Source organism: Vidua macroura, chromosome Z (genome assembly GCF_024509145.1).
Source record: "Vidua macroura isolate BioBank_ID:100142 chromosome Z, ASM2450914v1, whole genome shotgun sequence".
Classification (NCBI taxonomy): Eukaryota; Metazoa; Chordata; class Aves; order Passeriformes; family Viduidae; genus Vidua; species Vidua macroura.
Window position 1 is genome coordinate 40,570,483 of NC_071611.1, and position 16,910 is coordinate 40,587,392.

The window sequence follows — 16,910 nt, forward strand, 5'->3', positions numbered from 1 at the left end:
ATAAATTATGGCTGGAGAGCTTAATCCTCCAAGGAGGTGGATGAGAGGGCTGGTCATCAGGTATCCTTGCAGCTCTCAGGAGGTGGAACCTCTTGCAGGCTTGGATGCAGCAAGGTTTGCCCTGGTCTTTTTGCCTGCAGACATTAAGGCAGGCTTGACTCCTGGCTGAAGACGTGGCAATCTGTGGAAAATTCCCATTGGTGCTTGCCAAAACCAATTCTTAGTGGGACAGATGTTCTTGCACAGTGATGGCAGTGAAGTGACGGTTTCATCAGGAACATCAGTCACTATCTGTTAGTCATTAATTTGCCTTACCTGAAAAGCAAGTTAGGTCCTTTGCAGATGTCACGGAGAAATGTTAAGTTTAGCTTTTAAAATCCCCCTTGGGGCTGGACATTTCAGTTCTGTGAGGATTTGCACTGCCCTTCATCTTTCCAGCCTGAAGAAGATTGAGTTTCAAGACATTTTACCCTGCCAAAGTCTTTTAGAGAAGAGGATAAAAATCAGTGGTCTGTCTGTCCTGCAAAGGAGGTTATAGGTCCCAAGAGGGCTAGGCAGGGGCTCTGAAAGTGGTTGTCCCGACTGAGATTTCTGCTCAGTTTCTGCTTCAGTTTCTGTCTTGGTGAACTGCATGATGGGTTGGCTGGTGAGATGTCAGGGATGCTCTGTGTGTATCATTTCCAAAGTACTTTCTGATCTGTCAGGATGAAGGTTTCTGGAAAAATGCTAAATAGTGTTATTAGTGTAAAATAAACATACTTCAATATTTCTGACCCTAAAGTGGATCCAGATGATTTCTTATGGCTGCTGGATCTGTGTTGATTTTTCCATGGCTCAGTGTGGCTGTCTGTATTTGTTAAAGTGAGATAGGATGTGACAGAGAGCTTGTCACAGCATGCTCTTGTCAAGTCAGAAAACCCTTATATTTATACATGCGCACACTCAAATATATATTTATATATATATATATATATGTATGTATGTGTGTGTGTAAAAGAGGACAAAATTACTGTCTTAGTCTAAGACACTATTTCTGAGTTTGACACGTCACATGTGTGCCAGGAAGGTTGGAATAAACTCAGTGAGTTTATCAGTTTTTATGATCACAGCAGTCAGTTCAGCTGTGTAGGGGAGAAATGGGATTTGGCTGAATAACTCAAAATAGTCTCCCAGGGAAGTGAACGTGTCTGTCTTTATAGCTCTGATACAAAAAGGGTATTAAGTGTCCCTTGATACCAGCTACAGGTTGCATTTTCCAGCCTGTGGTTGAGCACTGTGAGAGGTAACTTTCCATCTCTGTTGCAAGTGTAAAACAATTTTCCTCTGGTTTTAAGGATTATTAGCATTTTTATGGTTTCTCTACTACAGAGAAGAACAAGTCTTACCCACTGCTTAAGGGTTACATTTTATATGGGTTGGGGTTTTACCAGCACTGGTGCCAGGGTGAGATCAAAGAAGCAGGAGCAGCTGGGTGGTCTTTCCTTCTGAGCATGCTAGTGGGAAATGTTTCCAAGCCAGTATTTCAGTGATTTTTTTTTTTTTTTTAGATCCTGTTTGTGGAGATGATGCTGCAGTGTCTGAGGGGAGTCGCAGCTGTGCCAGGGAGATATGACACTACCTTGCAAAGACTGGAAAATATAGAAAGTGTGGATGGGTGTTCTGCTGGTGAAATGTTTTGGTTTGGTAACTGATACTGACGGATGTATGATCAGCTAGTAAAATCTCTTGCATTCTTAAAATCAGTGATAATAGGATTTGTTATGTGTTGTGATTTGGTGGCAGTATCTGCTCAAGGTTCCTTGGCTTGGGTATGAGATCCAAAGCTTTCACCAAAACCTATTCCATCCTCTGTAAACCAAAGTGAGAAACAGAGAGTCTCATTGTCCAATAAATTTAGATAAATCAAAGCTTGTCTCCTATCTTGTGGTATGAGTTTAGTGTTTTATCAGTGCTAGTTTTCCTAGTCTTTGGTTCATACAAACTCTTGAGATAATGATGCCACTTACTGAATCCCTGGTCCCAGCAGGACTTAGCCTGTCTGGAAATACCTGACATGATCCAGTGTATACAGTGACTTGCTGCCATGCAAAGGCAACTGCTCACTGACTCGGAGAACTCCTTTTTTTCTTGTTTTTTTTTGGAAACCTACTGCATTATTTCAACTGCTGAGAAGTACTCAAGACATAAGCCCATGAGTTACTACAGACTGCATGCCTGGAACATGCAGGCCATCTCAACATATGGAGTAAATCAACATAGCTCTGCTAACATCAGTGCAGCTGCATCTATAACCACTTGCTGTAACCCTGCTCCAGACTGGAGGGATGATTGTGTATGAAGAGTGGATAGGAAAAAGCCCTTCCTTTTTTCTTACAGCTTTACACTTTATGAACAGAATAAATGGGCTATGAGTGGAGGTGAAATAGTAAATTATTTTTGCCTCTCTAGAATGACTTTATTTGGACATATGCGAAGTTCCCTCTTGTTCCCCGTACTTTCTAAATCAAGTAGTTGATATGTATGCACTTGGTTGCTGACATTAAAAAATGCATCAGTAATTAGTTCAGAGATTGGTGTTTCAAAAAGCCCCATATACATGCACCTGCACAGAAACAAATCAGGCAGAGTTGACACTGCGTAAAGACAGGGTGGGCAGCACCCACATAAGCCACACGACTATGGGAAGAGGAGCTGCTTTCCTGTTTCCATGTGCCAAGAGAAGCAGTGCTATCAGGCTTATGTGTGATGGATCAGAGTGCACTGGTATTGCTGCAAGCAAAAGTCATGAATTTTAATTAACTTTACTGGCTGCCTTGAAATTTGAGTTGAAAGATAAATGTGAAAAACAGGCAGCCCATATTGTTTCTGGAACAGAGCTGCCCCTTTTCAGTTGATTAAAAGAATTCATCTTTTAACTTGATAATCAAAAATACTTCCATGTTAGCTCAGGACTTTTTTCTGTACGCTAACCCTTCAGGCCCTGCCAGCTTCATGTGTTTCCCAGAGCCAAGTGTCACCTTGTGGCCACCCAGACAGTTGACCTTTGCTGCAGAGACTTCCCAACTGGCGGGGCGTGTTGGCTGTCTGCTTTCAGCCACTTGGAAAAGGATGGGTTTAGGGCTTTATTTAAATATTCTTTATGTCTGAAGGAAGGGGAGGAAAAAAAGGATTGCCTGGTGAAAACTGAAAGGACTGTCCAGGGAGTTGGAGTTCAATTTATATTCATTGGGAACTTTGGCACAGTAAGCATACTTGTCCTTCTCGTCTGTGGCTCCAGGGCTGCTTTTAAGATTATTTAGTTGTGGTATTCATTTGAACATCAGTCTTCCTAATTAAATATAAGTGATTTGAATGCCGATGTTGTCTGTGGGGTACATTGAAGCTTTGTGAAGAAGTGGAGTGAAAATACCAGCCCTTGTGCCTGGATAGAAATACACACCCATCATGTTAGTTCCAGCCACTGCCAGGCTGGTCTGGCTTTGGGTAGTTGAGAGTGTTTTCCTCACTTCTTTGCTTCAGGGGTTATCATAGCTGCTTTTCCTGTTTTGCCATTAAGTCACCTCTGTGCAGGATTAAGTTTGAAGGATTTATTTTACGGCCGAACAACTTCTAAGAAGGGGAAATGAAAAATTAGCCTACAAGGAGCAGGGAGGGAAAAAACTTGGTGGCAGACTCCTGAGTGGTTCCTCTGCTCTCAAACACAAGTGCTGTGCTGTTTTCTCTTACGTTCTGTGGTTCAACTCCACACCTAGTTTCTCATCTTCTCTAAAAGCTGTAGGTTCAGCAACTGCTCTGTATTAGTGAAGAGTTCATTTCATTGCAGCTGCAGTAAGAGGCTTATTTAATGCTCTGGGAAATTCATGCTACCTTCACTAGTGAGAAAGGCAATATAGTTTAGGGCCTAAATTAGTGTGAAAGGGCACATACAAACCTGCTACGTACAAATTCCAGCTTGTTTGTACTCGGTTACACCCTTGGCTCAGAACCCAAATATTTCAAGAATTTGGGTTGAGGTATATCCTTTCCTAAAAGAAGTATGACGTTAGATTCCCCTTTTGCATCAGTGGGTGCAGTTCCTGTAAGGTCACAGAGAGCTGTTTGAAGCAGAAATGTTAATTCCTCCAAGGCATGTCCAGAGACTTTGGGAGGGGAAGTGATGCTTTGGTAGGAGCTCTGGTAGGAGAACCTGGGGGCTGCTCTGGTAGGAGAACCTGGGGGCTCTGGCAGGAGAGCCTGGGGGCTGCTCTTTGCACAGTTGAGATGTCTTGGCCCCTGTTTTGATTAGAATATGCTTGCTATGAAGGAAACCCACCTGATTTCCATGTCCCTGTAAAGCATCTGGAATGCCTTGTGGTGCTGTGCTTTGCTGTACTGGAGCCATTGGGGCTGTGCCTGCTTACCCTAGTGGCTGATTTTTTTATTTTCCCAGTGGCCTTCAAAACATGTACATATGCTGAAGCAGAAGATTAGTTTCACTAAGAAGGCTCATTTCAGATGCAGATGCTCTATGGGCCTCTGCACAAATGAATCCTGCCTGATTTTCAATTTTTTTTTTTTAGAAAATATTTCTTTATTTTAATACTCTGCTGGAAACATTCTCTGCTCTCCTTTCCTTACTTTACCTTTAGATGTTGTTGGGCTACAGATATGGAGGTCAGGGCGTGTGAACTGGTGGCATTTATCAGCTGTCATGTTATGCTGTGGTGGGATCAGCCTAGGTGGCTGGTAGGGCTGTTAATTATTCCTGGTATTTTCTTCTGGTACTGAGGAGAGAGCATTTGCCAATTCCTCGAGTTATCCTAATATGTCCATACACCAGGTAATCAGCTGGCTGAGACAGTGCCTGAGCATCACAGGACACAGCGAGTTGGGATGCTGGGGTGGGATGTGGGCACTGCATGGCGAGTGCTTGGTGATCCTCACGCATCCCTTTCCTTGCAGTTACCTGGCGGAGCAGTGCTGGAATGGCGGCTTTGTCTACCTGATCATGTTGCGCCGCATCAAGCGCAAAGCGCCTCTGCCTCCCTCCAACGGCAACAACAGCAACAGCTGTGACCCCAAAGCCAAGCCCAGCCCTGAGCCTGGAGACAGAGCTGCTCAAAATGGGAAAAGGACCAGGAAGTTCGGGGTCATCACCAGGACACCGGGCAGCAAGGACAGCAAGGAGAAGCTGGGCTCGGAACATGGGAACGGGCACTGCACCCCGATGGAGGTGGAGGTTGCTCAGCCAGAGACCTCTGAAGCAGAAAGCAATGGGGAAGAGCAGCATCAGGGCACTGGGGCACCGTACCGGGGCCGGCTGTCAGATGATGGCATGCCAAACATTGGGGACCAGGCTGCCCAGGTATGTTTGATTTGATTCTTCTAGAGAAGAAAGCAGCAGGTGTGCAAGAAAATTAGGTTGATTTCTCAAGCAGTTCTCTGGTTTCAATGCTCTGACCTTGGGCTGCGCCTGTAGGTGACAAGACAAGCTGTCAGGGCACCCGGCGTCTAAAAAGGGGGCAGGAGGATTGGAGAGTTAAATTGTAATTGTTGGAAACCTCTGTCATACTCCATCTCTGATGGAGGGTAGGTCCTTCTATCTCTTGACCTGTCAGGGTTGGCCTCATGATTTTTTGTTGAGACAACTGATGACCCTATGACACTGGAGCAGGAGATGTCAGTAGAAGATGGTAATTTTTGTCCTTTGGAGCTTCATGTTTAGCTCTGCCTGGACTTGATGTCACCTTACAGTTCATGTTAACATTGGGATTGAAGTTTCCCTTTTTGATGCACCAGACCACATTGCATGTATTTATGATGCTGTCCTAGGGTGGCGAAACTTGTTTGGCCCATATCTGGGAACCACATGGAAGTAATTGTGGATTTTTCTCAGAGTTGATGAGATAGACAATTCGTTAATGTTTGGGACGACAGTGGGATCGGGGCTTTCATTGCTTCTCTCTTCATCCTAATGGAAATCTTGGGGTTTGTTGCCTGTCTGGAATTGCAGCATTGCTGGATGGAGGATAATAACCCAAGCCTTGATCAGGTTTCAGTATGCATCTATCACCAGAAGCACTGTCTGCCAATCTTTCCAGAGGCACTGATAGTATAAACAGATGAAGGCTGCTTTGTTGGGCTTGGGGCTGGCTGCAGCAGCTGGTTTTGGTTTTAAGACTTCAAAGCTGGTAAAAAAGCACTGTGAGTGGACATCTCATCACTAAATTCTGTTGAGAAAAGCAGGGGATTAAACATGCCCTCTGAAATTAGTGCTCCTCAGCACTACTCCAGGGTAGTCGTGATCATGGTTGTAAAGTTACAGTAATTTAATCTAAAGTACTTCGTAGGAGCTAAAAGCAGTTAAGAAATCCCCTTGTTTTTAAAGTGTAATTGCAAAAACTTGCTCATCGCATCAGTGAGACATGTTGGATTTTATGGTGCAACAGAAAGGTTAGGGTGTTTTTGTGTGTATTCTTGCAAGCCTCATAACTGTAGTCATTCTGAAAGAAAACATTAAAAGCTTAAAAATAAATAAATTAATAATTTGGTATTTTGAAAGTTCTGGTCCATATATAAAGGCTTCTTGAATCTGTTCTGAAGATGTCTAAACACATGTTGTAAATGAAGTTGATCAGACTTTTTTTTGGAGTGGAAAGCCAAAAATATATATGTAAAAAAAAAGAAACTCTTGATCCAGAGCCATCTCGTGCTAGTGCTACCTTGATGTTTTGAATCATTTTGTTCTGAGGAGTAAATTGTTAAATTCAGAACATATATGTATCAATGTGAGCAATAAGTAAATTTTTAATGCAAAGCACATACAGGATGGCTTTGTAAAATGTAAAAACATAGCTGAGGCAGTGGAAAAATTCAAGAGCTGTAATCTGTTCAGTTGTGTTATAGTGTCATTTAGTAAAATTGCTTCTCTATTTTTTTTTATTTCCTTTCCCCCTAGTATTTTGCGCAGAAATATGACCTCTGTCTGTGTCAGTACTAATTACATTTTCCTGACATTTGAATGAGGTGAAATGTGAATAGCTGGAGCCTGAATAGCATGCCTAGCTCATCCTTTGCTTTTTAATGACCAGGGGGCCTTATAGAGGCCCATCACTTACAGCATCTGCAGGGTAGCTGCTGTCAGAGTAATGAGTAGCTTAATTCAGTTTCTTAAGTATTGAATAGGGACAGTGAATAAAATTTTCAAAATTATTTGTTTCCTGTTAAAATAAAGAAAAAAGACGAGGAGTAAATAAACTTGGGAGCCTCAGATCTCACTTCCAGCTCCATTTTCAAAGCGTGACCCAGCACATAGGCATGTGAGATCCAGTCGTGTCAGGAGCCTTTTGAAAACAGCATCCAGGATGTCCTGTCAGAAGTTGCAGCCTCCTTCCAGGCTTCAAAGCACGAGCCAAACCTCCCATAGCCTCAGGATGAGTTCTCCTCCCAAGCAGGGACAGGGTGCATTGGCAGGGCACCCTCTCTGTGGGGAAAGAAGCTCCATCCCTGCTGCCTGCCCCATGCTCACTATCTCTTCCACATGTTGGCTAATTGAATATCCAGAGCTGTCAGCCCTGTGCCCTTAGGGAGCATTATATTTGCTTCCAGGGGGAGACCCAACCTGCAGCAGATTAGATGGCTGCAGATGGGAGGATAGGCTTTGAGAAGCTGCTCAGGGACCAGCATGAATGTGGGAGGATTTCGCTGGTCCTCTCCATTACTCTTTTCCCACCCCAAGAGGCAGATTGGAGCTTTACTGAAACTGAAATGTGGACTCCTTTTTTTTTTTTGCTCTCTGTGGGAAATTAGTCTGAAGTTGTAACCAAAATAGGGGAGAAGAGGTTGGGTTATCTGCATGTCTTCAGCCACTGCTGTGCTGATCCCGGTGGCCAGCTCATGGCCATTGCCTAGGGGCTGCTGTGCTGGGAGAGCTTTTGAGGCATCTACACACCATTTTAGTGCCTTTTGTTTTCAGGGTGCTTCTCCCACAAGCCTGGGGTTGTTCTGCCATTTTCCCTCCAATTTTCTCTATGCATGCTGCTCATAACAGCAATACTGGATCATGAAACGACAGGCGAGATGAATACTGTTTGTCAAGTGAACCTGCCAGGAGATTCCTGTGTTACTGGTTTGTGTGCATGTGCCAGTCCCCTTCTTCAGGCTTGCTTTCAACTTTCAGATCTTGATCTGTCTCTCCTTGCATTTGGCATTGGCATTGCTGTGTATAAACAAATCTGCTAGGCTGTCTGCTGGTATGTAACCCTCAGTAAATATTGTACCTGTCAATTAGCAGGCAGCATTTAATGTTTACAGGTGGTTAAGTTATGCTGCAATATTTTTAGGATGAACCTAAATGACTTTTAAAAATGTGAGGATTCAAAGCAGCAAAGCTTTGTATCTGCCTGACAGGAGGATCTCTAAGATCTGGAAAGCAGACCTGACCTTGGAGAGGACCCAGGCTGGCAGCAGTGGGAGTCAAGGGCAGTGATTTAAGATTAGGTAGTCTCTGAGCTGGAGTAATGACCCATCATATCCTGTGAAGATTAGGAGCTTAAACACAGATATCAAAGTTTACTTCTTCTATTCAGTGGCCTGAAACAGGGTGTAGTTTTGCAGGGTAATTATACAGGCACAGATGGAAGAGAAGTATGAGAAGGGGCTGCTGGAATCCACTAAAAATTATAAAGAAAAGGAAACTGTGAGCTTTCCTCACAATATACCAGTCCTGTGATTCAACTGTGTTGACTGGTAGGACAGAATCCCTCAGTTTTGTTTTCAGTTTCTCTGTCCTGGTCTTTTTGGAAGATCTGTGGACTGCTTTCTGTTGTTGTTCAGCCCCTAAGGAGTGCCCAGAGATGGCCAGATACAGGTGGCATGGGTAGGGATCAGAAGCAGGACTGGGGTTTGCAAAGACCAGATTAGGAGTGTGAGGGGCTGGAGTCTGGTTGCCAGGGGGGACTTAAACTGATCCAGGTTTTGCTGGCATGATGAGAAGTTTGGCTTTCAGGTTTGGCCAGGTTTGGCTTTCACTGATGAAGCCAGAGGAAGCTTGGACAAAGATGAGTTATACCAGAACAGACTAGCCACCTTGGCTTCCTCCATCCCCAGTAGGATGTTCTGAAAGCCCCTAAAAACCCATCTGTTAAAAGCAAAAACAAGACACCCCCAGAATGGCCTTGAATTCTCTTACTTCTTTATAAGCATCCAGATTATTAAGGTCTTGAAATCCAAATCTAAATTTATCAGTGACTGGTGGAAACTGTGTAAAGGACATTAGGCAGAGTGAAAATGCTTTAATAGTTAAGGGAGGCAGGTGAGAGGGTCTGGGGCTGTGCATTTCAGTATTTCTCCAGTGGCAAAGATTCATGGCATGGGAGGAGTTCAGGGTGTCCTGGGTGGTGGTGGCACTGTGGGGTGGGGTTGTGGTGGGATGCCTTTCCAGGATGGAAACAGATTAGCATCTGGTGGTTCTGCAAACTGTGTGTGATGCTTTTCTGAAGTTAGTGGGCCATCTATTAACAAAAGAACAGAAAGGGGAAGGCAAGGGAATGTTAATGCCTTGCCTCCTAAAGGTTTTTGGGCAGGTCTGGGTTATAGCAGTGGTTCGAGATCTTGGCTCCATGCTGTTAATGACATTGCTCTGGTCTCAGTCCCCAGAGCACTGTTCCTGCCTAGCCAGCTTTGCTCTTACAGCCCAACTGAGCCCAGCTTGCATGGACCACAACCGTCTCCAGATGTGTGAGCCTGTGCACAGGTGCACACAGATGTGTCTGTATGTAGAGAACCAGCCAGGACTTGCTTTTGTACTGCATGGTACATTTTATCAGCAGCTCTTTTCATTCTTTGGGCCCATTATTGCTTTCTTACTGACATGGCTCATCTCAGGTAAGCATGAATGCTTTTGAATTGCATTTTACTTTGCAGTTAGGGAAGGCTGACAGCCATTCTACAGCAGTACTTGCCAATTAGTGTTGGTAAATGCCAGCATTACCTTGACTTTTGGTTAGTGGAAAATGTTCCTTTTCTTGCCAAGCAGAAGAGAAAGGCTAATAGCGCATTACAGGAATCAAAACATGAGGCTTGAGATAATGTAATGGCTTTAAGCATTTTACTGTTTTGTTTAACTTGATGGGAAAAAAAAAATCTCACCCTTTTTCTGTACCAAAATGTATAACTTGCTGTGAGCAAGGTAGTCCAATGAAGCTACTGAAGCTAAGTTGCTTTACATCAATTTTTTTTTGGCAGCCTAAGCAGTAATTACTGTTTCATCAAGGCTTTTATGGGATTCTTGTGATGCATGGTTTAGACATAAATAACACTGGGTTTAGGTGTTAATGTAGATACTTTTAGTCATGTAAAGGCCTTCCTCAGAATCTGATTCAGTTCTTAACATCTTTTTATCTTTTGTGTTTTCTTCCAACTTTCATTAACATGGATCCTGGGGCTATCTACTGTCTTGAAGTTTTGATGTGCACTGTGATAAACATGTCTTCCCTCTTTGTTGCCTGTGTTGGGTAGGAAACTCTCTTAGGGGCAAGGGCTGTCTTTTAATTGCAGCTGTACAGCACTGACAAAACTTGGCCTTATTTTTGCTTGGGGTTTTAGGAAGTGCTTTGATGTAACTAGCAGTGAAATTACAGTTAATATTTTTTGCTGCCAGTTATGTTCCACCTTGCCATAAAACAACAAGCATCACAATTTTCTGGGTTTAAGTTGCTTGCTGCCAAGTTTTTTCAACTGACTTAAGATTCTGCCTGCCTTTGCTGTGATTTAAGTGATAGCTGCAGCTGTGGTGCTGTAGACTTTAATTTTGAGTAGCAACCTGTCCTTTTATCTTGTCTTTGTACTGGATTTTCCAAGGGTGCTTGGATGCAGAGATAGTCTGGTAATGAATAAGTTACAATGTGTTGATTTTACTGTGTCACCTTGAAACAAGGTCTTCACTTTTGGAAATGAGCTGTTCCCAAAGGCAGTGTGGGAATGTTTTGAGGCTGTTGCAGGAGGTCTCAGCCATATTCAGCTTCATAAACCATAGGTGAAAGTGCTTCCATTTCCCACCTACACAGAACGTGGGTGTTTGGGCTCTTAATATTTTGTGTGCCATATTAAAGATACAGCAAACCCACAAGTGAAATGCAAATTCCAAGTTTGCACTGTTTTATGTTTTATTCACATTAAGTGTGAATAGTTGAAACCAAGTGGACATGCCTAAAAATAGAGTATGTTGTCTGCTTAGGTGCTGTAATGTTTCAGGCATTTGTTGGAATTATACAGCTACATACACTTAATTTTTGAGGCAGAGTGCTGAAAGCACTGAGCAAACCCTAAAGATTCCTGCTGTGGACAGATGTAATACCAGTCCCTGTGAGACACCCCTCTTTAGCTGACATCAGTATGTGGTGACCTAATCTAGGGTGGGCTTTAATCTGCTGCAGGCTGCAAGGGTGTTTTCTGAGAAACTTCAGACTAAGCAACCAGCCATTCCCAAAAGCCCACCAAGAGCATGAGGCTGGGTGAAGTACTCAGTAGAGTGCAAAGACTTGTAGCTCTTAAAAGCCTGAGCCTCCTCAGGGGCTATTGCCAGGCAGAAACCCCCTAGGGCCAGAGACAGAGGAGAGAATCCTTTGTCTGATCTCACAATAATGATTCTGCAGATGGCAAGAGTGGAACAGTTCAGAGGGTTGCAATGCAGATGGTGATGGTTCAGGATGACAAATTATTCCAGCAGGTTTTTGTGAGGGGTGGTGGTACAGTTCAGGTGCTTGCACTGGCTGATAAAATGTTTAAAGCCCTTGCCAAGGAAATGATGTCAACAAGCAGTCTGTCTGGGGAGATGGATCCCTGGGCGACAGTCTTGCTTAAAGTCATGGAATTTTCATCCACTCTGCTGTGCTGCCTGTTTTGTGTATTTTAATTATGTGTTTGGGGGAGGGAATGTTTTTGCTTTTTACTGTTCCCCAGGCTTCATCCCCTAGGACTTCTCTTTTCATGGGGAAAGTACTCACATTTTAGTGAAAAGATGCCAAATGTCTGGCGGCTGTTTGTCCAAACCAGGGGACTCGTGAGATCAGAAACTGACACTTGAACTCAATCACAGTTGTGTCTGTGCTTCTGGCTCCTGCTTTGAGGACATGGGGAATTTATATCATCAATACTGTGTGATTCTGTTGGGTTTGGGGATTTTCCACCTCTTTTAAGTAGTGTAGGAGACACACTGTATGGCTTGCATCATCCAGAGGCAGAAGCCAAAGGCTTCAGTTATTCAGCATTAAGAAACTTTCATAGGCAGCAAGGATGGACAAAGAACTCCTGTCTTGGAATAATTTATTGATAAAGAAATTTAAGACTATTTTCTTCCCCTGCTTCTGATTTATCTTGGAGTCGTTTAGCTTGCTTGTGCAACAATGAAAACATAGTAGATGAAAGCAGGAGTCCTGCTTTCAGATCAGCCTTAAAAACAACTTGGCTAAGATCAGATAAAAAATACACTCATTATTCACTAATGAAATAATTGCTTTGTTATGAATCTGCAAAAATCAGATTTTGGTGTGATTTTCTGGTGCTGAGTCATTCACATTCATATCTGAGATGTGAAGAGTGATGGCTTTTGACTGTATCTTAAGACTGATGTGTTCATGCTGCTTACCTGGTATGTGATGGTGCAAGTTAATTCCCCAGCTACTGATCTGTCTGTCCCACCTGCCTGCTGGGGAATGGGAGATAGTGGGAAGGAGGCGTGATGTGATCCAAGGTGGGGCAGGGAGCTGGGAGTAGTGCTTTTAATTGATTTCACATCAGTGAAGGATGCTGGGCAGTGGTGTATGCTGCGACCATCCCAATGTTCTCCCTGTTCATGTAGAGAGGGTTTGTTGCACTACAGAGTCCAATGTCATGTGTTTCTGTTCAGGGCATTTTGTGCTGGTTTTCTGCTCTGTGTGATCAGCATGCTGGTTGCCAGCTGCTGTGAAGCTTAATGAAGTAAATTTTTATAATGCATGGAACTTGGAACTTTCTGTTAGGTGTTGCGTTTCCAGAGGAGCTTCGTGGCTGGTGAGAAAGATCTCACTGCTTGCTTGTGCTGCTCCTAATGGGAGACCCTGAGAAGTTTGTAAGTGGAAACTGGTCCCTGCAGACAGATAGTAAAAATACACGTTGAATTGTGGAGGGAGGGAGACATTCTGTGGGCTGTATTCAGGTCCATGTCAGTCAGTTGGTGTGTGCATACAGATTTTGCATGGTTATTGATATTCTTATCAGGGCTTATCTCTGTTTTTGTTTTAAAATTGTTACATATTTACATCAGCTTCATCTGAATTTTCATCTGAAAAAGCACAGAAAGTGCTTTTTCACAGACAACTATTTTACATTTTCCTTTTTACTGTCTAGCTTTTTAACTACTTACAGTGTTTCTGTTTTCCATTTGTTTACACCTTGCTCCTGCCAAGCTTGTCTTTTATGAAAGATTTCAAAGCATTTTTTTTTTCTTTTGTATATACAGATTTGCAGCTTCTTGAACACAGCACAGTCAAAATAAGTCAAACCCCTTTTAGATCCCCTGCAATTAGCTAGTGAAGGGGAAGCGGGGGAAAGAATGGCTCCAGTGTCTTTTGTTCATTTATTTATTTATTTTCCTCAACACTCGGAGGAAAAACGTTCCTTTTTGTTTTATTAATGATGTGCTTATGAAATGGAGTGTTTGATGGTGTGCACTTGGAGCAGGCAGAAGGCGAGCTTCCCCACATCGTGCTGGCAGCACGCTCCCTTTCTGATCCGCAGCACTCTTAGTTTATTCCAGATGTGGGCTCGCTCTCAACAGAGGCTGCTTGATGTACGATGGCATCACAGTGGAGAAAGAACAGCCTGTGGGGACCCACTGGAAGCTGACAGTTGTATTCTCTATTCTCACTTGTGGTCTGTTACATAAGATGACCCTTCCCCTGTGGGCCCCCCATTTTGCAGTTAATCCAAGTAGAATATTCATGCTGTCTTTTAAAACATTTTAATTATTTGTAACCTAGGCACTTTGAAGTTGATCAGATTCAAGTGGGAAAATCTGGTCCAAAGGGCTGCCTGCTTGAAAGAGCCAAGTTGGGAGGAAAGTTGAATCACTAAGAGTGATGTAACTGTGGAGAACAGAAATTAGCCATTAGTCCAGCTGCAGCCTGACTTGACCGTTTGTGTTTCTGCTTGCTGTGTAAGGCAAGTAAAAAATGCAAGTTTGGAAGGGATTTCAAGAGATGACCCAATCTCATCCTGTCCTCCAAGACTGACTTTGACAAGTGTTGGTTCATCATGTTCATGAAATCCTTTGCTGGGAGGAATCCATGTAGGCAGGGCTGCTGCTGCTTGGGATTACAAGCAAAGTCCGTAGGGTGCATCTGGGCAGAGTTAAGATTTGTTCAAGTCCCTAACAATGAATTTTTGTTTCTTAAGGCTTTGAAGCTCTCAAAACAAGCGTGTCTTTCTGAGTGTCCATCTTGGCCAAGTCTCCGGTGAATTGCATGGTATTTTTTGGATTGTCATATACAAGTATTCATCTCATTGTGAGAAACAAAGCCTGCTCCTCAGAATTTGAAGAGTTTAATAAGGGATAATAAGGGACAGATCAACAAAGCAAAAGTAATAGCACTGGGTGCATGGCAGCAGCCAGAGGCTTGCCCAATTTTTTAGCAAGCAGTCCTTTCATACTGTTGCAGTTGCATTACTTTCTCAAGTGACTTTGCATGTTTTCGAAGCTGGTTTACCACAACTGTGCCTTAGGTTGCCACAGCATTGCATAAGTCCACAACTATAGTCTCCAAGGGTCCATCAGGGGGACAGTCCGGTGTGGTCTTATGATATCTCTTTAGACTCCTTTTATGGTATTTTGTTCTATGCCTGTGCTATCTTGGTTATACATTTTTCAAGTGTGGTGGTATCTTATGATACATCTTCTGCAAGCACACTTAAATCTTGTGATAGCCTTGCTTTATGCGCAATTTTAGTTATACTGTTCCCAAAAGCAATTACGATTTGCACTTTATCCACAGAAGTAGTTACAATTTATAATAATTTGCAAAAACATATACATAGTAGCAAAAGCCAACTGTTGCATAATTTGCAAAAACATATACATAGTAGCAAAAGCCAACTGTTGCATAGCCGATTATAACATCCTGTTATGTCATGAGCCTGTCCTCAAGTGCTGCACAGGGTGACCTGCCTTTGGCTAAGGAATATAGTGTTGTCTCCTAAGGAGTAAGCAAGGCTGCTTACTGCTCCCTGCTCACCTGCTCCCTGGCTACAGTAGGGGCTGGTAGTGCCTCGCTGTCCTTGATGAGGATTTCTGGAGTTTGAGACTGAGCTGGCATCAGCACATCTGTGCTTTGTGCTTGAAGTGCTTTTGCACCAAGAGCTATGAGCGCACATGTACAGATTTCTTGTGCCACTGGTGAACAAAGGTGAGGGGGAGGTTATTCTGAGTTTTTTATAAGTGAAGCTGTGAGAATTATTCTGAGAGGATGGGAAAATTCAGATGTTAATAGAAATGTGGTACTGACAGCAGCTGAGCAGCAACCAGAATCGTGCAGCCGATCAAAGAAGACCAGTCAGCATTTAAACTCATCCTCTGGGCAGGGATTAAGCAGGCTCCAAGGGCAGTGACATCAGACCTGCAAAATGCCAAAACTAACTACACTTGGAGTTTCCTTTGGGTATTGCAAGTCTCTGGAGTGGAGTGAATGCACCAGAATCCTAGCTCTCATTTAAAGACTAAGTGAGCTTGTAGTCTTTTTTGTTCATGAAGGAAAGCTTGAAAATAGGATACTTCAGCAATTTTCAAAAATGAACTCATTCATTGCTACTTCTTTTTTTTTTTTTTTTTTTTTTCTTATTTTTTAAAGCATTTAAGCTTTGTGTGGTTGAACCTGGGAGTCCCCAGTAACTCAGCAAAACCAGCTTTAAGTAAAATGCATTTACAAATCCTTGGAACTGGAACAGAGCTTTACTATTAAAGCTTTCCTGTGATGGACTCACTTAAGATGCACATTCAAAGCAGCACCATTTTTAGTCAGCTGTGAATTTTCCCATGCTGCTCTGTACAAAAGACACAGCAGATTAATGGGGAGGGAAAGGGGGTTCTGCTGGACACCCCCTTTCTCCAGAGGCCTCAAGGAAAGGCTGGCAGTCTGCTCTTTAATACATAGCTTTCAAAATCTGGAAGTGACATCCCTCAGAGGTATGTGTGTGTTGGTGGGGGGCTTTTGCTTTCAGTGCACGATTAAGTGAAGAGCTATGAATGTTTTATGAAGAAAAGGGAAAGAACAGTGAGGGGTTCTGATTTCCAGCTGACGACGCTGAGTTGTTTATTCCCAGTGAAATCCCTGCATCTGACCAAGGACTGAAGGGACAGCTTTTTCTTACACAGGACTTGGTGACAGTGGCATTTGAAAATGAGTGAAAGAAATAAATGTTTGAGCATGTGCCATATGGTTTTGTTGTCTTCGTGGATGTGTTTATCTGCCCATGTTTGGACTGAGTAGTGCTTTACTTCACAATGCGTTTGATTACTTTGCAACGGCTTTTGATTTTAGTGGGCATTGAAAGGGAATGAGATTGGTACTTGCATGAAGAGCAGTGGAATTTTGCCATTTGCTCTTATCAAGTGCTCTGTATATGAATATTTGAGAGTTGGTTAGTTAAGAATAAATTTGGGAGTTTTTGCAATAAAATGTGTGATAGAGAAGAGCGCTAAGGAGTGCAGGCCAGGCACATTGTGGGCATTGGTGTAACTTATGTTCCAAAAAGCTTTTCCAAGTCATTAAAGGCACTTTTTTTACTGCATTGTTAAATTTTATTGGAAAGTCTGCTTCCAAACTGGGTTTAGCAAAGGGACATTCAAAATGGCATCTTATGAGGAGAATGGATGAACATCCTTTCAGCCTGGGCTTGGT

General features: G+C 43.0%; 1 protein-coding gene across 1 annotated transcript in view; it reads left to right on the forward strand.

Moving 5' to 3' along the window:
* The window catches only part of PDZD2 (PDZ domain containing 2), a 202,264-nt gene that overhangs the window by 128,573 nt on the left and 56,781 nt on the right, over positions 1 to 16,910 (forward strand). Inside the window, exon 4 of the mRNA XM_054003663.1 lies at positions 4,942 to 5,344. Coding sequence (XP_053859638.1) covers positions 4,942 to 5,344 — 403 coding nt within the window. The remainder of the gene's footprint in view (positions 1 to 4,941; positions 5,345 to 16,910) is intronic.